Source organism: Pleurodeles waltl, chromosome 5, assembly GCF_031143425.1.
Source record: "Pleurodeles waltl isolate 20211129_DDA chromosome 5, aPleWal1.hap1.20221129, whole genome shotgun sequence".
Classification (NCBI taxonomy): Eukaryota; Metazoa; Chordata; class Amphibia; order Caudata; family Salamandridae; genus Pleurodeles; species Pleurodeles waltl.
In genome coordinates, this window is record NC_090444.1 from 409,185,792 (window position 1) to 409,208,302 (window position 22,511).

A 22,511-nucleotide genomic window follows, 5' to 3' on the forward strand; every position below is an offset into this window, starting at 1 on the left:
CCAAAGATTATTCTTTGGTAGGAGTATGGCTGCCAGTGTACAGGTCCAAACATAACACACGGATGATAAGAATTTTAATGAGTGCAGCTGCCATTGCAAGAGCAAATGCTAGCGAGCAAGTGACTGTAAAGAAGGAAAATATTGAAATGTCTTAAACTGGATGCGCAAAGCCCACACTGTTATTTGCAGCAGTAACTGACATTACTCAAGCCTGACACCACTAACTCAGATGGCAGTTTATCTGGCAGAGCTCATACACTTAAGGTTATCAGTAGGCTTTTCATGTAGTCAGGTTCACAACTGGTTACAGGTGTTTAGGCTCTTGCACAATATAGACCCCTAATATCAGTGGTGGGGATAATAGGGATTTTGTCATTCTAGCAACAGAATTGGAAGAGCACATTCACTCAGTGCTTGTATATCAACACCACCTTTGCAAAGTTTGGGCTGGCCCCTTAAAATACCCAATGAGGTTCTTCTAACACCCCAAAATGTCTCACCAGACCTTGGGCCTGAGTGTATACTGCATCAAAGCCACTTCTAGATTGGCATCAGGACAGTGATTAGGAAAACCTGTGATGTTTTGTATAGTACTTCTTGAGTAATTGACTTGTAGACTTGCATCCGGCTATAATTGATATGAGTCAACCCAGGGTGTTTGCCATGGTTAATGATTATTCAATATGTCCAGAAAATCCCCTTAGAGATTAGAGGAAAGGTGTGTTGCACCGTTCTTCGCTCACCAACCCCCACCCCCCCATTCCCCCCTAATTTGTTTAACATAGGTAGAGGTCTTTGGTTGCATGGCTGGGAACCAAGATGATACATCAGTCTTTTTAGAACTGTCTATGTATCCTTGTTTTTGATGCATACATCTACCTGTGGAGACCTCACCTTTTGAATATTCCTAATGCACTAGCATCCGACGGAAATCTTTTCTTTCTAGCTGTCCACGTCGACGTCACAATGAAATGGCTCCACGTGTGACTCCATCCAACATCAAAGCCATAAGAAATCCTCGCTGGCGTGCTCACGTCCATTCCCTCTTTTCCACGCGTTTGGCGCTAACAGTTTTTACTCTACCTCTCTTTTGTGTTACAGCTGTTTCAAGGGAATTATGTTCATTGCTACAATGCCTCTGCCTAGAAAATCTGGCTTTATGCCTTATAGGGAGTCCTGGGGTCTGATGTCGCTGACTGACCCGCATGAGAAGTTTCTTTGTTGTGAGTTTGGACCACGATGTCGGAGGATGTTCATCTTGTTAGAGCATGAATCCAAAGGCTCTTAAAGAAAGAGAGGCAAAGCCTGTCAAAGGCGAAGAAGAAGAGAGGCCGATGAAGATCCAGGCTTCGGGAGGAGTCTCCATCACATAGATCTTCGAGATCGCACAAGACAGGACGTAGTCATGATTCAAGGAGTCACTTGTCTCGAGATGACAGTCCTCAGTCTGTATCTCTGACTTTGAGATCTTGGCGCCATACGACTCGAGGTGAGTTCCATTCTCTCGCTTTCAACAGAAGTCACCTGAGGCATCTCCCGCGCCGTCTTCGGTGGAGATATCGGCATCGCCTAAAAGACCTTTGGCTCAATTTTCTCCTGCTTCCATACAAGGTCAGGAGATGAAAGATCAGGTGACCGGTTAAGTTCAACCACCACAAAAATAACAAGAGGATCCGGCTTTTCCGACACCGGGAACGGATCTGTCTAGTTTTTTAAATGCTATGTTTAGCATTTTCAACAGAGCAATGGTCCTCACCCCACTATGGTGTCCTGCTGGCCCCATGGGTCCTTTGACATTCAGTCTGGGAGTACTGGTGCCATAAAGGCAGGCTCCACTCATGTCCTTTCTGCCTTTGACTCCGTTTGAGTGGACTGGGTCGGCACAGAATAAAACACCACCTCCTGAAGTGATGGCGCAGTGACGCCGATACCGACATCAGATAGACTTTGACCTCGAGTCAGTCTACTTTGGCATGGAGTAAGGATCCAGCTTCACTTTTGCCACAGCAGGCTTCATCAACCTCCGTGAATTCTTTATTGAGGTTGCACCTGGAATCCAGGCTGAGAACAAGGAGGGAGGCTTTGAGGCACAGCAGTATTTGGAGGAACAGCGTTAGTTGGAGGAAGGAGAGATACTGTTGCCTCATGACTCTCAAGGGATTGATGTAGCGAGTGGGCTTGATAAATCCCCCCCCCCCCCCCCCCCCCCCCCCCCCAAGTGGGAATTATTATCCCCTGGAGTAGTATACTTCCTCCAGAGGTTACTTCATACCATGTAATAATTAGAAAGGTAGCATAACATTTGAACTTGCCTCTGCCTATTACAGAGTTAAAATCTAAGATTTTCACTGAGGTTCTCTATTCTTCTACCTCATCATCAGAACCAGAACCACTTCTTCCATTTAATGATGCATTGTTGGAACCAGTATTAGAAGTACGGAAGAAGCCGGTTACTACTCCTGCAGTTTCAAAATCTATCACCAGGAGATAGTTTCACCAGGTGACCCCCAGTTCTTCAGACAGCATCCAACTCCTGAAAGCTTGGTGGTGCAAGCTTCTTGTTCATCTAACTCGGCTCCTGGATCGTTTCTCTTAGCTCCTGCCAATAGAGTATCTAAGCGTATGGAGCAATCAGCAAAAAAGAAGCATGGCACTAAAGTCAGTCAATGCAACTTGTTTGCTTGGTAGGTACATTTATGCATTGATACATTCAGCGAAAGAGTTCCTCCCTAAATTGCGGCAGGATGTACAGGGATATCTTAGGAGCTTTTATAAGATAGTGGGTAGCGAAACAGGTGATAAAATCAGGCCTGGACTCTGTTGCAAGAGCCATGGGGACTTCTATTGCGACCAGAGTGCATGCATGGCTCCGAGGACCAGGGTTATCCTCTGATGTTCAGTCCACTTTAATGGATCTTCCATTTGATGGATCTAGACTTTTTGGTGCCAAGGCTGACTCTGCCCTAGAGAGATCTAAGGACAGTAGGGCCACTACTAAATCTTTAGGTCTTCAATCATTCTCTACAACCTACAGACCATTCCGTAGGTTCAGGGGGTTTGGCCGTAGTTCCTCCTTTTGAGGGAGCCAGTAGTTACACGTTCAACAACCTGTCAACCCACTCTACAGATCCTACAGAGGTTGTGGAAGACTTAGATCATGTGGTGCCACCCAGCAGCCTTCCTCCTCCTCTTCCACTGGGAAGCTGCAAAGGAAGCAGTCCTAGTTCTCTCCCCTGTCAGCAGCATGTGTTGCCCGTAGGGGGAAGGTTGATTCATTGTGGCAGTTGATAACATCAAACCTGTGGGTACTGAGCATTGTAGAAAATGGGTATGTCCTTCCCTTTTCAGGAGTTTCCATCTCCCTAACAATCTTTTTGCTCAGAAGAGCACCTGCTGTTGCTTCAGCAGGAGGTTCAAAATCTGCTGTTAAAGGGTGCAGTGGAGTTGGTTCCGGAGCAAGAAAGGTTGTCGTTTGAGGCCTATTCTCAATCTAAGGCTTTTAAATTGGTTCCTCAAACTGGAAAAATTCAAAATGTTGAGCCTGGCAGAGGTGCTTTTTGTGCTGGACAAGGAAGACTGGATGGCTTCTGTCGACTTGCAGGATGCATATTTTCACATCCCCATTCTGAAGTCGCACAGGAAGTATCTCCGTTTCGTGATGGTGTTGCAGCACTACCAGTTTGGTGTCCATTCTTTTGGTCTTACTTCCGCACCTCTAGTCTTCATGAAGGTGATGGCAGTGGTTGCAGCGCATCTCAGAAGGAAGAGAATTTCAGTATTCCCTTACCTGGACAATTGACTGATTAAAGCCAAGTCCCCAGATTTAGTGCTGCACCATCTACAGGTGACAACCCAGTTGTTGTTCAATCTGGGCTCTTCGTTGTACGTGCCCACATCGCACCTGGATCCCTCTCAGCTTCTCCTGTTCATATGGGCAATACTGGACACAACATTGAATCATGCCTTCCCTCCTTCTCAGAGGATTTGGAACATACAGGCTATGATTCTAGTGTTTCAGGATGGAGCGGTTGTTCTGGTCTTAAAGGTCTAAGCCTGCTCTGTCTGTTCACTTCCTGTATTCTGTTGGTCACTTCTGCACGTTGGCACATAAGGGCTCTCCAGTGGTGCCTCCGCAAGCAGTGGTTTCAACACAAAGGAGATCTCAAGGAGCCAGTAACAGTCTCCAGAGACACTGCAGCAGATCTTTGGCGTGTGGATGGCATCCTATCGCAGAGAAGGACGTTTTTGTCTTCCACCTCAAATGACTATAGGCATAATGGATGCTTCCACTCTAGGGTGGGGAGCGCATCTGGGGGATCTGGAGATCAAAGGTCTTTGTTCTCAAGTAGAACAGATGCTTCATATCAATCTGTTGGAGTTACGGGCGATACATCTGGCTCTCGAGGACTTCCTCCCGTCCAATCAGTCAGTCGGTACAAGTCTTGACAGACAATACGACCGAAATGTGGCACACCGACAAACAGGGAGGAGTAGGGCCGTGCATTCTCTGCAGAGAGGCTCTGCAGCTCTGGTCCTGGGCGCAGGGCCATCAGATATGCATGGTAGCAAACCATTTGGCTGGAGTTCTCTATGTACGTGCGGACAGTCTTTTGCTAGACGACCCATGAGTGGTGTCTCCATCCGGAAGTAGTTCTTTGTGTCTTCCAGTTGTGGGGGACTTCTCAGATAGACCTGTTTGCCACTCGTGAGAATGCACCGCCTGTCGTTCTGCAGCCTTCAGTATCCGATGCAGGTCGCATAAGGGGACTAGTTTCAGCTGAACTGGAGCAACTAGCTTCTTACACATTTCCTCCTATACCCTTGATTCCTCTGCTTCTGAGGAAGCTTCGCCAAGACCGAGCACAAGTGAGACTAATTGCCCAGGATTGGCCAAGAAGAGTGTGGCACACAGACCTTCAACTCTCACTGTGCCCTTTGCCCTGTCTCCCTCTCGCAGTTGCAGGGGCAGCTTCTACGCCCACACCTCTGTCTGCACCCACATGCCTGGAGATTGGACCGGGCAATCTGAGTTCTTTCTCTCCCCCCGGAAGTGGTGGATGTTATTTTATTGGCCAGGCGACACTGCACCAAGACTGTGCTGGCAGATGAGCAAAATTTGTTAAGTGGTGTGAGGAGAGAAACATTGATCCTTTAGATGCGCATTGATCTAATGTTTAGCAACTTGTTCTTTGCTTAGCGCCACAATGGTTGCGCAATTGCAACAGTGAAAGGTTACCTATCTGCACTGTCGGCTTTTATTTGTTTACCTGATCAACCCTCTTTAAGTCCCCTGTAGTATTAAGGTTTCTTAAGGGTTTGACTACTAGGTTTCCTCTCACTCAATTTATAATGCCTCAGTGGAATTTAAATGTATTCTGAACATATCTGATGAGTTCACAGTTTGAACCATTGCATAGTTGCCAGCTGATACTTCTTACATTTAAGACTGTTTTTCTAATAGCTATCATTTCGGCTAGACGTGTGAGTAAGCTTCCATTTAGGACAATCTATTAGCCTTCTGTCCTTTTATGCTCCTAACCATCCCTCTATGGAGGAGGAAAGGCTGCATCGTCTGGATCCAAAGATAGCAGTAAGCTTCTATTTGGACAGAACGAAAGACTTCAGGACAGATGATCAGCTCGTCTTTGACTAAGTGGGTAAGATAAGGGTAAATCTGTCCACAAGAGAACTCTCTCAAGGTGGTCATATAGCCTTAAAAGGGCACTGGTCACCTTGTAGGGTGACCACTTATTAGGAGGGGGGCTGTGACATCACCTGTCTGACCTGTTCCTAGGGGCCTCTGCCCAAGCCATGTAACACCTATTTCCAAAGGGAGAAGGTGTTGGCTTCCTCTCCCAAAGGAAATCCTTTGTTCTGCCTTGCTGGCCTTGAGCTGTTCAAGCAGCAGGAGGGCAGAAACCAGTCTGTAGGATGGCTTCAGGGCAGGCTGCCCGGGAAAGCCCTGCAAACTGGTAGGAGCAAAGCTGGAGGTCCTCTAAGGAGCCCCCAGAGTGCATGGAATCAAACAACCAATACTGGCAACAGTATTGGGGTATGATCCCAACATGTTTGATACCAAACATGCCTAGGTTTGGGGTTACCATTATGTAGCTGGACATTAGGTAGTCACCTATGTCCAGTACATGGGTAAACTGGCTTCCCCGCCCTCACGAAGTCCAGGAAAATGGAGCTGGAGTTCGTGAGGACATCTCTGCTCATGCAGGTGTGCCCTCACTCTCACACAGGTAGCTGCACCCTGCCCTCTGGGCTAGGAGGGGCTGCCATAGGGGGGTGACTTACAGTGATCTGGTACAGTGACCTGTAGTGAAAGGGTGCCTGCACCTTTTCATGCAGGCTGCAATGGCAGGCTTACACATTTTGCATGGGCTCCCATGGGTGGCATAGTATATGCTGCAGCCCTGGGTACCTAGGTACCATATACTAGGGACCTATAAGAGGGCACCAATATGCCAATTGTGGGTTGTGAAAAGTTAGGGACAACCATATCTAAAGGTTGCAGGACCCCAGTGAACACAGTCAAAACATTGATAGCAGGAATAAAGTGGGGGTAACCATGCCAAAAAGAGGATACGTTTCTACAAGGTGTACCTGTTTTTGACATTTGTAAGGCAGCAACTTGGGCTTCCCTCCACACATTGGCAAAGTATTTCTGCTTAGACTCTGAGGAGGGACGGTCATTTTGCACATTCAGTGCTGCAGGACTTCTTGGTATAGCCAGACCGGAACCCACCTCCGAGTGTGAGACTGCTTTAGGATTCTGTTCAAAAAGTGAGGAATCCACAGGTAAATGTATCCATCAGAAGAAGTTACTTACCTTCGGTAATGCTTTTTCTGGTGGATACAGTATCTGTGGATTCCTCACAGTACCACCTGCCTCCCCGTTGCCTGTTTGGATATACCAAGAATGTTATGTGTTGTAATACATATGTGATATTGGAAAATTATATATTCAGAATGTGTTTAGATAAGTATATATATTTATATTTAAATAATTGTATGGAGTTTGCACATCATGTGCTTGTTAAGGTGGTGATCTCCAGTTCGCCTCGAAGGCACTGTAAAAAAAGTGGGTGAAGCGGACGTCAGTGCAGAGCAGTGTCATTATGACGTGCTTGTGGAGAGCTAAAAAGAAAAGATTTCCATCAGAAGCTGGCGCATTAGGGAATATTCAGAAGGTGGGGAATACACAAGTAGATACTGGATCCACCAGAAAAAGCATTGCCAAAGCTAAGTAACTTGCTCTTTTCCATCTCTTGCCCCACATAGAGAAATATCTGCTACTGCTTCCAGTAACAACTCTTTGCCCTGGCTGTTGGAAAGAATAGATCCATACCCAAAGGGTGACTTGGAGTGGCATTTTTTCACAAGTTGGGTAATTATCTTCTCTTTCATCGATTCACATACTTTAATTATTCCCTAATATCTGTCTGGGACCTTGAAAAAAAGGTTAAAACTCATCCTTAAACCATGGTTCCCTCCCTCCTACCTCATTTTGACGTGACAAGCAGCCAATCGCATGGAGTGGCTTGGGGTTCCGGCCCTCCTCATAGGCACCAACTATCATAGTTCCTACTGCTTTGTACTAGGTAATAGTGACTCCTGAGCTCTAACCAACTATCCTCTGACCTTCTGGTCCAAACTCTTTCAAAAATCTCATGACAGTGTTTTCTCCTTCCTTTCTAAGGATCCTAGCTTCATGTAGCATGTATTTTCTACCTGAACTCATGGCTGAGTACAAATAGTAAAGGTCTGTTTTTGGCGAGAGGTCCTAGCTTCATATAGTATGTATTTTCTGTCTGAACTCATGGCTGAATCCCCACAGTAAAGGACTGTTTTTGACGAGGGACGGAAAGAAATGTCCTGTAGACACTGGGGGACTTGTATGAAGATGTTAGTTCAGTGAGTTATACAGTCTTCTGCACACAATGGGAGATGACTGGGAGATGCTTCCTAGCTTATGGCAGTCCTCACAGCGGCCATTCATGGGGTTTGGGGGGTGGGGGGGGGGTGAATTCCCTCAAGAACCAGATACTCGTGTACTGAATCGGACTCTATCAGACATGGTAGGTGAGGGTAGATTGGTTACCCGATTGCCCAAGCCATGGTGCCTAAGACCGCCCCTCGCTTGAGCGTTCTGAAGTTGCTTTGGGAGTCCGATATTGGTGTGGAGGTTTCAGGACCGCATATGGATTGCTACACTGATCAACTTCAGGAAGGTCACTGGTAATGCACGGTTGAAACAGATACATTACAAGTGTGTGCACAGGGATTACATTACACCAAGGTAGTTGCACAAGATTGATCCCAGTAAGCCTGACCTTGGCCCTAAATGTAAAACAGCAGGAAATTGCATACAAACGTGGTGGGAATGTGTGGAGGTGAGGGAATTTTGGGAAGCAGTAGTTAGGACACTTGGGGTGTGACCGTCCTACCATTACAGCCAATGATCCAGCTTTGTTTGCTGGGGTGGGTGACTCGAAAAGACACACTAGACATGCGGGAAAAAAATCATTGAACTCTTGCATCCTTTGATGTGGTGCCATTACAGCACTTTTCCAAAGGGGCTAATTGTTTTTGGACCTCCTACCACAGCCAGATATTACTATTTAGCTATCCAGTCTGCAGCTGAAACAGCGGTAGATCCATTGGTGATGAACACACTTTTTCATTAGGGTCAGCATCATTTCCATCTATCTTTCTAGCCATGTACTTGCTTTGATGATCTCAGGTGCCAAGCATGTTATGTTAAGTTGTATAGCTCACTAACCAACTGAGAAGAGTATCCAGGCACTAGGGCAAGGTGTGTAGGGGTGTGGTCCCAAGGTGCTTATGTGAATCAATGAAAACACCAGTACTATGATGACTTCAGTACACTAGAAGGAAAAGTGACTTACCGTATAACTACAGTGTTCAGCTTAGATATCTCTTATAGATTCTTGTGCACCCGCCCTCCTCCCCGTTCCTGGGGCTATTGCATACTCAATAACAAGCTACGAAAAACTGGCAGTTGGAAACTGTGAATCCTCTGTCTGGTTGGCTACACATGAGATGGATGGGCTAATGGTGGTCTTGGAATGCTTTTCCATTTTTATTTTTTTACACATTTTTATTTAAATTCTGATGTGTTAACATAGACTACAAAGGGTTCCCAAGCTGACATTTGGGAATAACTGAAGCATGTAAATCTGACAGATACCAGTGCTGAAGAACTGTAGTTACACAGTTACATGTAAGTAACTTTTTTTCTTGCCCAGGCTTCCCTTCATCAAAAGCGCTATTAATGAGGATCCAGGATGTAACACGTGATTACCAAAATGTAAAATCACATTTGTTTCAATCATAAACACATATTCTACTTGCCTTTCCAAGGATCATCAGAATTTCTAGTCAGATGTAAAACACTTTAGCATTACCAACGCAGGTACAGCCTCTTCTTTGCTTTTTCACTTAGCCACTTGCAGCTGCCTCTGGCCCCCTTGAGAGAGACTGCAAATATTCTGACCCGTCTGCAAAATGCTTAACAAAGAATTCCTAGTTTTATTTTTTTGGCAGTGCTTTTCATGGTTAGTAATTTATCCTGATTAGCACCAGTTTTTTTATATTTTTTTTTTATAGAGGATAGCCTCATCCTTTTTCATCTATATAAAGTAAGTTACTACTAAATATATGCTGTAAGTCTATAGTATTAATTTTAGTTGTTAATCAACTTTTTTCTCTCTTTGCAATAGAGTGAAGCTCACACTAGAAGGCCCAGAGGAAGAGGAGGAAGATGAGGAGCAAGATAAATCATCTTCACTTGTGCTTCCAAAGATGGGAAACACCTTGGATATTGCCTTAATAAGTGACAATGAGTACCAGTCTCGGCATTCACAACCAGAGTGTGGTTATGCTTTGCTGCCTGATAGATGGACCGAGTATAGCATACACACCATGGAGCCAGCTAACCTAGAATTACTCTTCGACTTTTTTGAGGTGGGTTTCTGTAAAACATAATTAGTTGGACACATGGAAAACTCTACTTCTGTCAGCAGTTTGCTTTTATGTAGCCATGGCTCCTGCTGGCACGTTAAACATATTTTTCATGGCATCAGCCCATTCTTCAGATAAGTAACTTTTTAGCATGCCTCCTTTGTCAATATGGGTCGGAGCAGTATGTAACAGAAAGGGGTATCGTTGATGCTCTACAGCTTGTTAATATATGACATGACTCCTTGTTATTGTAGGTCTGTGTGTATCCAAATGCAAATCTCCTTCTTTCAGGAAATCTCAATTGATAATCAGAAGCACCAAATAGTCCCACCCATGTTCGGGACCCCAGAACACTTCTTTCAAAGTCACGTTTTGTGTAGTGTCTTGGCCTTGCTTTGGAAAGATCAAGAGGAAAATGTGACTGTATTGTATAATGTTGCAGCCTTAAGACCAGCTATATTGCCAATTCCTTTAATTTACCTTAGAAGATGGAAGGAAAGCCATACAACCCTTAAAAGGTACTAAATATAAGAAAAGTGGTGTTTTTAAAAACATCCTTCACAAACCCTTGTAATTCTCTTTTCAAGTAAATGACAGGGAAGGATAGGAAAATGTAACTATATTGGCTGCAGCAATGTGAGACAGTAGAACACAGCACCTCTAATGGCACCTTGACCTCCAGTGTCCCATCATGCCCCATAGGTGACAGTTGACTTAGTCATTTTTTTCCATCTCTTGCTGACGGGATCCTGGAGCACATAGATCTGCCCTTTAAGACGTTTTGCTCATTAAATTGACACAGTGATTGGATCCACTGCTCAGTCTTAAGTCCATAGCACTTTCTGTGGTTCTTCCTGACATGAAGAGTAAGCAACTGGATTCCACAGGCAGTTAAGTATTTGATTCTTGCACTGTCACCATGAATTCAGCATGCAGTTCTACCCTTCTTGGAAGATATAAAAGGTCACTCTGTCACTCCGTGCAGCAGTTTATAGAAGATTTGCACAAATACGGATACAAGGATTTTAAAAATATAATGAGGGAAATGAAGGTATTTAACCAGGTTATCAGTGTTGCATATGATAAATCCATCCTAGCTGCTTAGATTCTACCAGGGTTTGGCTTTGCACTACTCATCCTTGCTCAGACTCACAGGACTGAAACCTGGATAGGATTTTGATTGTTTTTCAGGGAACACATTGTTTGAATTTCAGCAGATGACGAGACGTCTCACATGAAAACAGAGCATTACCCTCTGCGTGTAGTTGGATTGGAGAAGAGGAAGGAATATAGAAGACATTCCTACAGACCCTACTGGGGCTGATATTTCCTTCAGAGGTTTTCAGTGACACCTTCACCAAGGCATTCCATCCAGGTTTCGATCCCGACATGCCATGTTTCGCCATAGGCGATGTCTTTGTCTAGGTGACATTGAGCATTAAAAATGACTGTCTAGGTCACGAAGGCTGGACTCCATCTTGGCGAGGATATCTCCTGTAGATTCCATTCACACTTTTCAGTAGGTCCTTATAAGAGGTGGAAAAATAATTAAATATTCCTTCTATTGCTACCACAGCCGCCAAGTCTGTCATATTTGAGATGTTGCTGCAACAATGCATCTTAAGACCATTGCTTCCTCTGTTCCCAGGTTTCATGCTGTTGGCCATGAACCTGATCCTGATTCCAGTATCTCTCAAGGTAGCCCCTTCTCATCTTAAAACAAAATTTGCAGACCTTCTGACAGGATCTTTTTATCCTGCAGGATGATCTTCAGTCACAGCAGCCATGCAGGGGTCTCCTGCTGATTCAGCACATCTGCACCTTCATGCATGGAGATAGATAGTGGCATTTCTCTGTGTTTGATTTGCCAACTGAAGTTGCCGAGATTATCCTGGTTGCCAGGCACTCTTCCACAAAGTCTTTACTGGGACAAATGTGTGGCCTGGTGTACAGTCTACAGAATAGAGCCTTGGCAATCCAAACCTTTGGATATTTTGTTATTTTTGTCATTTGCCACCAAATACTTGTAGGGATCATTAGTAAAGAGTATTCGTCTGGTCTTTCTGTGTTTACCGGATCCCCATTCTTATTAAAATCTCCTACTATGATGCTTTTTCTTAAAAGTTTGACACTCATGCCTTCCACGATCATTTGTGATACCACATTGGGACCTTAATTTGGCACTGACATTTCTTATATGTACTCCCTTTGTGCTGATGCACAGCTGCTTATTGCATTATAAGATCCTTAAGACTGTCTTTCTTGTTGCGATCACTTCAGCTTATTACATGAGTGAATTTTAGGTTCTCTTGGTGTACCCCCATACATTATCTTTATTCCAGACAAACTGGTGCTGAGGGCCAGGTTGGCTTTATTGCCAAATTTCATGTGTACTTTTCACATTGGGCAGTCCTTCACACTCCTAACGTTCTTTGCCCGGTCTCCCACCCCTTGAAAGAGGAGGAGTGACTCCGTAGGCTGGGCCTCAAAAGAGCTTTAAGCTTTTAAATCGATCACACCATAGATCGATTTGACAATGTGCTTTTTCTGCAGATATTTTTGGGGCAATGAAAGGTAGGCTGGTGCAGAAAAGGACACTATCAAGGTGAGTGGTCTTTTGCATTGGGACCTGCTACACATTAACGAGGAAGCAGCTTCTGGAAGGAATGAGTGCCCATTCCACCAGGCTTAAGGCTTCCACCATTGGTACCCACGGTGCCTCTCTTTGACATCTGTCAGGCTATGACATGGGTGTTAGTAGAAACTCATGAAGTAGTACTTTTTTGACAGCCAGGTCTGACTAGAAGGACCTTTCACCTGTTAAGTTCTGCTAGACTTTTTAGTTTACATCCATTCCACACTGTAAAGAAATGGCTCCCTGTTGCAGTTACCCCCCCACTTTTTGCCTGATACTGATGCTGACTTGACTGAGAAGAGTGCTGGGACCCTGCTAACCAGGCCCCAGCACCAGTGTTCCTTCACCTAAGATGTACCATTGTATCCACAATTGGCACACCCTGGAATTCAGATAAGTCCCTTGTAACTGGTACTTCTAGTACCAAGGGCCCTGATGCCAAGGAAGGTCTCTAAGGGCTGCAGCATGTCTTATGCCACCCTAGAGACCCCTCACTCAGCACAGACACACTGCTTACAAGCCTGTGTGTGCTAGTGAGAACAAAATGAGTAAGTCGACATGGCACTCCCCTCAGGGTGCCATGCCAGCCTCTCACTGCCTATGCAGTATAGGTAAGACACCCCTCTAGCAGGCCTTACAGCCCTAAGGCAGGGTGCACTATACCATAGGTGAGGGTACCAGTGCATGAGCACTGTGCCCCTACAGTGTCTAAACAAAACCTTAGACATTGTAAGTGCAGGGTAGCCATAAGAGTATATGGTCTGGGAGTCTGTTTTACACGAACTCCACAGCACCATAATGGCTACACTGAAAACTGGGAAGTTTGGTATCAAACTTCTCAGCACAATAAATGCACACTGATGCCAGTGTACATTTTATTGCAAAACAAACCCCAGAGGGCACCTTAGAGGTGCCCCCTGAAACTTAACCGACTGTCTGTGTAGGCTGACTAGTTCCAGCAGCCTGCCACACCAGAGACATGTTGCTGGCCCCATGGGGAGAGTGCCTTTGTCACTCTGAGGCCAGTAACAAAGCCTGCACTGGGTGGAGATGCTAACACCTCCCCCAGGCAGGAGCTGTGACACCTGGCGGTGAGCCTCAAAGGCTCACCCCTTTGTCACAGCCCAGCAGGGCACTCCAGCTTAGTGGAGTTGCCCGCCCCCTCCGGCCACGGCCCCACTTTTGGCGGCAAGGCTGGAGGGAACAAAGAAAGCAACAAGGAGGAGTCACTGGCCAGTCAGGACAGCCCCTAAGGTGTCCTGAGCTGAAGTGACTCTGACTTTTAGAAATCCTCCATCTTGCAGATGGAGGATTCCCCCAATAGGGTTAGGATTGTGACCCCCTCCCCTTGGGAGGAGGCACAAAGAGGGTGTACCCACCCTCAGGGCTAGTAGCCATTGGCTACTAACCCCCCAGACCTAAACACGCCCTTAAATTTAGTATTTAAGGGCTCTCCCTGAACCTAGAAATTAGATTCCTGCAACAAGAAGAAGGACTGCCCAGCTGAAAACCCCTGCAGCGGAAGACCAGAAGACGACAACTGCCTTGGCTCCAGAAACTCACCGGCCTGTCTCCTGCCTTCCAAAGATCCTGCTCCAGCGACGCCTTCCAAAGGGACCAGCGACCTCGACATCCTCTGAGGACTGCCCCTGCTTCGAAAAGACAAGAAACTCCCGAGGACAGCGGACCTGCTCCAAGAAAAGCTGCAACTTTGTTTCCAGCAGCTTTAAAGAACCCTGCAAGCTCCCCGCAAGAAGCGTGAGACTTGCAACACTGCACCCGGCGACCCCGACTCGGCTGGTGGAGATCCGACACCTCAGGAGGGACCCCAGGACTACTCTGATACTGTGAGTACCAAAACCTGTCCCCCCTGAGCCCCCACAGCGCCGCCTGCAGAGGGAATCCCGAGGCTTCCCCTGACCGCGACTCTTTGAACCTAAAGTCCCGACGCCTGGGAGAGACCCTGCACCCGCAGCCCCCAGGACCTGAAGGACCGGACTTTCACTGGAGAAGTGACCCCCAGGAGTCCCTCTCCCTTGCCCAAGTGGAGGTTTCCCCGAGGAACCCCCCCCTTGCCTGCCTGCAGCGCTGAAGAGATCCCGAGATCTCTCATAGACTAACATTGCGAACCCGACGCCTGTTCCTACACTGCACCCGGCCGCCCCCGCGCTGCTGAGGGTGAAATTTCTGTGTGGGCTTGTGTCCCCCCCGGTGCCCTACAAAACCCCCCTGGTCTGCCCTCCGAAGACGCGGGTACTTACCTGCAAGCAGACCGGAACCGGGGCACCCCCTTCTCTCCATTCTAGCCTATGTGTTTTGGGCACCACTTTGAACTCTGCACCTGACCGGCCCTGCGCTGCTGGTGTGGTGACTTTGGGGTTGCTCTGAACCCCCAACGGTGGGCTACCTTGGACCAAGAACTAAGCCCTGTAAGTGTCTTACTTACCTGGTTAACCTAACCAATACTTACCTCCCCTAGGAACTGTGAAAATTGCACTAAGTGTCCACTTTTAAAACAGCTATTTGTCAATAACTTGAAAAGTATACATGCAATTTTGATGATTTGAAGTTCCTAAAGTACTTACCTGCAATACCTTTCGAATGAGATATTACATGTAGAATTTGAACCTGTGGTTCTTAAAATAAACTAAGAAAAGATATTTTTCTATACAAAAACCTATTGGCTGGATTTGTCTCTGAGTGTGTGTACCTCATTTATTGTCTATGTGTATGTACAACAAATGCTTAACACTACTCCTTGGATAAGCCTACTGCTCGACCACACTACCACAAAATAGAGCATTAGTATTATCTATTTTTACCACTATTTTACCTCTAAGGGGAACCCTTGGACTCTGTGCATGCTATTCCTTACTTTGAAATAGCACATACAGAGCCAACTTCCTACACACACTCTTCACCCTTGGGGAGTACTGCTTTGGTATCTATGCTAAAGGTGAGGAATATGGGGTTAGAAATATGATTCAAGAACAAGTTACTTACCTTTGGTTATGCTGTTTCTGGTTGATACCCTGTCAAACCGATTCCAAACTGACCTCCCCCCTCCCTATTCTTTGGAGTCCTCTCTTACCTATAAAGACTCCAATTATAGATCTACATACTGTTTCCTCCTTTTTAGTGCTTCTTCAGATCCAGTAGTAGTAGGGAGAGAGTTGAGCAATAAACAGATGCAAGGTGCATATATGCAGCTCTGCCTTGTCACTTCTGGAGTGGAATGAGACAATTGTGGAGTTGCATGTAGCCACTGAGCAGCGTATGGTTTCACGTCCAGGAACTTACCAGATCCAGCTTTGCACCTTGGGGGATAGTCTAAAGGTGAGCAAGCTGCAGTTAAAGTACCTACCAGAACTAGTGTTGCAGAAGGTTTCAACTTGTTCAACTGAAACACATTTTCCACCACTGGAGCAAATATGGATGTTTTTGCATCCAGTCAAAACAAGAAATGTGGGTAGTATACCAGCAGGCACTCATTTCCCAGGTTTTAGGGGAATATATTTTACATCAGTTTGTGAGAGACTTGTGCGCAGCCTTAACTTCACTTCCCCGATCTGGAGGGTATTGACAAAAAATAAGAAAGAGCTGTATCGTCTCATTCTAATTGCCCCATGGTGGCCCAAACAGCATTGGTTCACAGAGCTTCTCATACTTTCCCAACAGCCTTGAATTCCCCTGAGGCAGTTATTGAACCTACTGCCTTGCTTCAGTGATCTCCTTCTGAACCCACCTCAGTGTGTCGGTTTAGCGCCTGAATTAAATTACCCCAGTAGATATCCTTAATGAATGCGAAGACAAACTAAAGGCAGAGCAGTCTGAACGACTTTGTTCCTTGCATGCAAAGCATACTCTGCAACCAATATCATCATGTTCGATGGCATCTGTCGCTGTAGATACACATGGTCTGCATTAGCTCGCCATCTGGTGTTGGGTCGGAGTGTTACAAGTTGTTTTTCTTCGAAGAAGTGTTTTCGAGTCACTGGACCGAGTGGCTCCTCCTTCTGTGCTCATTGCGCATGGGCGTCGACTCCATCTTCGATTGTTTTCTTTCCGCCATCGGGTTCGGACGTGTTCCTGTCGCTCCGAGTTTCGGAACGGAAAGATAGCTGAAAACTGAAAATTTTCGACGGTATCGTTGCGATCCGGTTCGAGATACACATACGACAACGCATTGAACATCGAAGCGCTTCGGTGCCCTTCGGGGTAGATTTCGGCACACCGTCGGGGCCTAGTCGGCCCGACCGCGTGGAGAACAACGCCGATGGAACGGACCCCGTTTCGATTCTGCCCTGAATGCCACAACAAATATCCTTATACGGACCAACACTCGGTCTGTAACCTGTGCCTGTCGCCAGAGCACAGCGAAGAATCCTGTGAGGCCTGTCGGGCGTTCCGGTCCCGAAAAACTCTGCGCGACCGTCGAGCGAGAAGACTGCAGATGGAGTCCACGCCAAAAGAGCATCGACAGGTCGAGACAGAAGAGGAACAGGAGGAATCCTTTTCCATCCAGGATTCAGACTCCGACGAACTCGACCATCCAAAAACAGTGAGTAAGACGTCGAGATCAGAAATTAAAAAAGGCAAAAAGGCCCAGGGGACGCCACTGCCAACCGGCCATGGCTCAACCCAAATTCACGGTGACCAACAATCGGCACCGAAAAAGGCCCATTCAGTGTCGAGATCGTCCGACTCCGGTCGAGACACCGGCACGCAGCCTCCTCGGGACCGAGAGAGTGCTAAAGAGAAGCATCGACACCGAGAGTTCGGTGTCGACACGGATCGACGCCGAGACAGTGGCGCCGAAGATCATAGAGGCCAAGATTTTTCGGCACAAAAGAAGAGGAAGGTTACCTCGGAGCCGAAAAAACAAACAACAGGGTTTTCGGAGCCGAAAAAAGCACCAACAGACCCAGTTTCAGGCTCCTATACTGAAGAACTTTCTATGTCTTCACAAATGAAAAGACACAGATTCGAACAGGAACTGCAATCCACTGAAGTGGATCACACGCAGAAGCTTATCTTTATTCAGCAGGGGACAGGGAAGATCAGTACCCTTCCACCTGTCAAAAGAAAGAGAACACTTCAGTTTGTAGCACGAGAGGCTCCTCAGCAACAAACAGCAAAGACAGTAACACCTCCTCCCTCGCCTCCACCTGTAACTCCGGCTTCACCAACTTACACCCCGTCACATTCGCCAGCTCACACCGCCATGAGCCACGACGACCAAGATCAAGACGCGTGGGACTTGTACGATGCACCAGTGTCTGATAACAGCCCAGACACATACCCAACTAGGCCATCACCACCTGAGGACAGCACAGCCTATTCACAAGTGGTGGCTAGAGCAGCTCAGTTCCATAATGTGGAACTACACTCTGAACAAGTAGAGGATGACTTTTTATTTAACACCCTCTCCTCCAACCACAGCTCCTACCAAAGCCTGCCTATGCTCCCAGGCATGCTTCGCCATGCAAAGGAGATCTTCAAAGAGCCAGTCAAAAGCAGGGCAGTAACGCCTAGAGTGGACAAAAAGTATAAGGCGCCTCCTACGGACCCTGTATTCATCACCTCTCAGCTGCCACCAGATTCTGTGGTGGTAGGGGCTGCCAGAAAACGGGCAAATTCACACACTTCTGGGGATGCACCTCCCCCAGATAAAGAAAGCAGAAAGTTTGATGCAGCCGGGAAGAGGGTCGCTGTCCAGGCAGCAAACCAGTGGCGCATCGCAAACTCACAAGCGCTGCTAGCGCGATACGAAAGAGCCCACTGGGATGAGATGCAGCATCTCATTGAACATCTCCCAAAAGATCTACAAAAAAGAGCAAAACAGGTTGTTGAAGAAGGTCAAAACATTTCCAACAATCAAATACGCTCCTCTATGGATGCAGCAGACACAGCCGCAAGGACCATTAATACGTCGGTTACCATCCGTAGGCACGCATGGCTCAGAACGTCTGGATTCAAGCCGGAAATTCAGCAGGCAGTACTTAACATGCCAGTAAACGAAAAAATGCTGTTCGGTCCGGAGGTCGACACAGCCATAGAAAAGCTCAAAAAGGACACTGACACTGCCAAGGCCATGGGCGCACTCTACTCCCCGCAGAGCAGAGGATCTTATACCACCTTCCGCAAAACACCTTTTAGAGGAGGGTTTCGGGGTCAGGCCACACAAGCCAGTACCTCACAGTCCGCACCGTCCACCTACCAGGGACCGTACAGGGGAGGCTTTCGGGGCCAGTATAGAGGAGGGCAATTCCCTAGGAATAGAGGAAGATTTCAAAGCCCCAAAACCACTACCAACAAGCAGTGACTCACACGTCACTCACCCCCCCCCCCCCACACAACACCAGTGGGGGGAAGGATAGGTCAATATTACGAAGCATGGGAGGAAATAACTACAGACACATGGGTCCTAGCAATTATCCAACATGGTTATTGCATAGAATTCCTGCAATTCCCTCCAGACATACCACCAAAATCACAAAATTTATCAAAACACCATTCACAGCTTCTAGAGATAGAAGTTCAAGCACTACTGCAAAAAAATGCAATAGAATTAGTACCAAGCACACAAATAAACACAGGAGTTTATTCACTGTACTTCTTGATACCAAAAAAGGACAAGACACAGACCAATTCTGGACCTCAGAGTAGTAAACACATTCATCAAATCAGACCACTTTCACATGGTCACACTACAAGAAGTGTTACCATTGCTCAAAAAACACAACTACATGACAACCCTAGACCTCAAAGACGCATATTTCCATATACCAATACATCAATCACACAGAAAATATCTAAGGTTTGTATTCAAAGGAATACATTACCAATTCAAAGTATTGCCTTTCGGTTTAACAACTGCTCCAAGGGTATTCACAAAATGCCTAGCAGTAGTCTCTGCACACATCAGAAGGCAGCAAATACATGTATTCCCGTATCTAGACGACTGGCTAATCAAAACCAGTTCGCTCACACAATGCTCAAACCACACAAATCAAGTCATACAAACCCTCTACAAACTAGGGTTCACCGTCAACTTTGCAAAATCCAACATTCAGCCAAGCAAAGTACAGCAATATCTAGGAGCCATAATAGACACGACAAAAGGAGTAGCAACGCCAGCTCCACAAAGAATTCACAATTTCAACAGAGTCATTCAACACATGTCTCCAAATCAAACAATACAAGCAAGAACAATACTACAGCTCCTAGGCATGATGTCCTCATGCATAGCCATTGTCCCAAACGCAAGACTGCACATGAGGCCCTTACAACAATGCCTAGCCTCACAGTGGTCTCAAGCACAGGGTCACCTTCTAGATCTGGTGTTAATAGACCGCCAAACTTACCTCTCGCTTCTATGGTGGAACAGTATAAATTTAAACAAAGGGCGGCCTTTCCAAGACCCAGTGCCACAGTACGTAATAACAGATGCTTCCATGACAGGGTGGGGAGCACATCTCAATCAACACACCATAAGAGGACAATGGAACATACATCAAACAAAACTGCATATAAATAATCTAGAATTATTAGCAGTTTTTCAAGCACTAAAAGCTTTCCAACCAATCATAACCCACAAATACATCCTTGTCAAAACAGACAACATGACAACGATGTATTATCTAAACAAACAAGGAGGGACACATTCAACGCAGTTAAGCTTATTAGCTCAAAACATATGGAAGTGGGCAATCCACCATCAAATTCGCCTCATAGCACAGTTTATTCCAGGGATCCAGAATCAACTGGCAGACAATCTCTCTCGAGATCACCAACAAGTCCACGAATGGGAAATCCACCCACAAATTCTGAACACCTACTTCACACTCTGGGGAACACCTCAGATAGACTTATTTGCAACAAAAGAGAACGCAAAATGCCAAAACTTCGCGTCCAGATACCCACACAAGCAATCCCAAGGCAATGCCCTATGGATGAACTGGTCAGGAATATTTGCTTACGCTTTTCCTCCTCTCCCTCTCCTCCCTTATCTAGTGAACAAATTGAGTCAAAACAAACTCAAACTCATTTTAATAGCACCAACGTGGGCAAGACAACCCTGGTACACAACACTGCTAGATCTTTCTGTAGTACCCCACATCAAACTGCCGAACAAACCAGATCTGTTAACGCAACACAACCAACAGATCAGACACCCAGATCCAGCATCGCTGAATCTAGCAATCTGGCTCCTGAAATCCTAGAATTCGGACACTTACAACTTAGCCAAGAGTGTATGGAGGTCATAAAGCATGCCAGAAGGCCATCCACTAGACACTGCTACGCAAGTAAGTGGAAAAGATTTGTTTGTTACTGCCATCATAATCAGATACAACCACTAGACGCAACTCCAAAACATATAATAAATTACTTGCTCCATTTACAAAAAGCAAGGCTAGCCTTCTCTTCTATTAAAATACACCTTGCAGCAATATCTGCATACCTGCTGACTACCTATTCAACTTCCTTGTATAGGATACCAGTCATCAAAGCATTCATAGAAGGTCTTAAAAGAATTATACCACCAAGAACACCACCTGTTCCTTCATGGAACCTAAACGTGGTCCTAACAAGACTCATGGGCCCACCTTTCGAACCCATGCACTCTTGCGGAATACAATTCCTAACCTGGAAAGTTGCCTTTCTCATCGCCATTACATCTCTGAGAAGAGTAAGTGAAATTCAAGCGTTCACAACACAGGAACCTTTTATACAAATACATAAAAATAAGGTCGTCCTACGACCTAATCCAAAATTTTTACCAAAAGTTATTTCACCGTTCCATCTAAATCAAACGGTAGAACTACCTGTTTTTTTCCCACAGCCAGATTCTGTGGCTGAAAGAGCACTACATACATTAGATGTCAAAAGAGCATTAATGTACTACATTGACAGAACAAAGAACATCAGAAAGACTAAACAGCTATTTATTGCATTCCAAAAACCTCATGCAGGTAACCCAATATCAAAACAAGGTATAGCCAGATGGATTGTTAAATGCATCCAAATCTGCTACCTTAAAGCAAAAAGACAACTGCCCATTACTCCCAGGGCACATTCAACCAGGAAAAAAGGTGCTTCAATGGCCTTTTTAGGAAACATCCCAATGCATGAAATATGTAAGGCAGCCACATGGTCTACGCCTCACACATTCACCAAACACTACTGTATAGATGTGCTATCTGCACAACAAGCCGCAGTAGGTCAAGCTGTATTAAGAACTCTATTTCAGACACCACCTACTCCTACAGGCTAATCCACCGCTTATGGGGAAATAACTGCTTACTAGTCTATGCATACCATGTGTATCTACAGCGACAGATGCCATCGAACTGAAAATGTCACTTACCCAGTGTACATCTGTTCGTGGCATCAGTCGCTGAGATTCACATGGGCCCACCCACCTCCCCGGAAGCCTGTAGCAGTTCAGAAGTTACCTTCAATTTTGTACATTTGTATATATATTATTTAAACCTTTAATAGGTACATACTTACACATTTCATTGCGCGGGCACTATTACTATAGTACAACTCCTACCTCACCCTCTGCGGGGAAAACAATCGAAGATGGAGTCGACGCCCATGCGCAATGAGCACAGAAGGAGGAGCCACTCGGTCCAGTGACTCGAAAACACTTCTTCGAAGAAAAACAACTTGTAACACTCCGACCCAACACCAGATGGCGAGCTAATGCAGACCATGTGAATCTCAGCGACTGATGCCACGAACAGATGTACACTGGGTAAGTGACATTTTCATTCCGCTTCATGTATTAACCTTATATGCTTCAGAGAGAAATATGAGCTAAGGCATGTATTCGTTAAAGTCCAGTTAGCTGGCATTTCTTACTTTAGAGGAACACAAT

The 22,511-nt window shown here is 45.9% G+C and overlaps 1 protein-coding gene across 5 annotated transcripts in view; it reads left to right on the plus strand.

Moving 5' to 3' along the window:
* The window catches only part of GPCPD1 (glycerophosphocholine phosphodiesterase 1), a 741,593-nt gene that overhangs the window by 265,234 nt on the left and 453,848 nt on the right, over positions 1 to 22,511 (plus strand). For all 5 annotated transcript variants that reach the window (XM_069234162.1, XM_069234166.1, XM_069234163.1 and 2 more), the window contains exon 8: positions 9,750 to 9,993. In XM_069234162.1, coding sequence (XP_069090263.1) covers positions 9,750 to 9,993 — 244 coding nt within the window. The remainder of the gene's footprint in view (positions 1 to 9,749; positions 9,994 to 22,511) is intronic.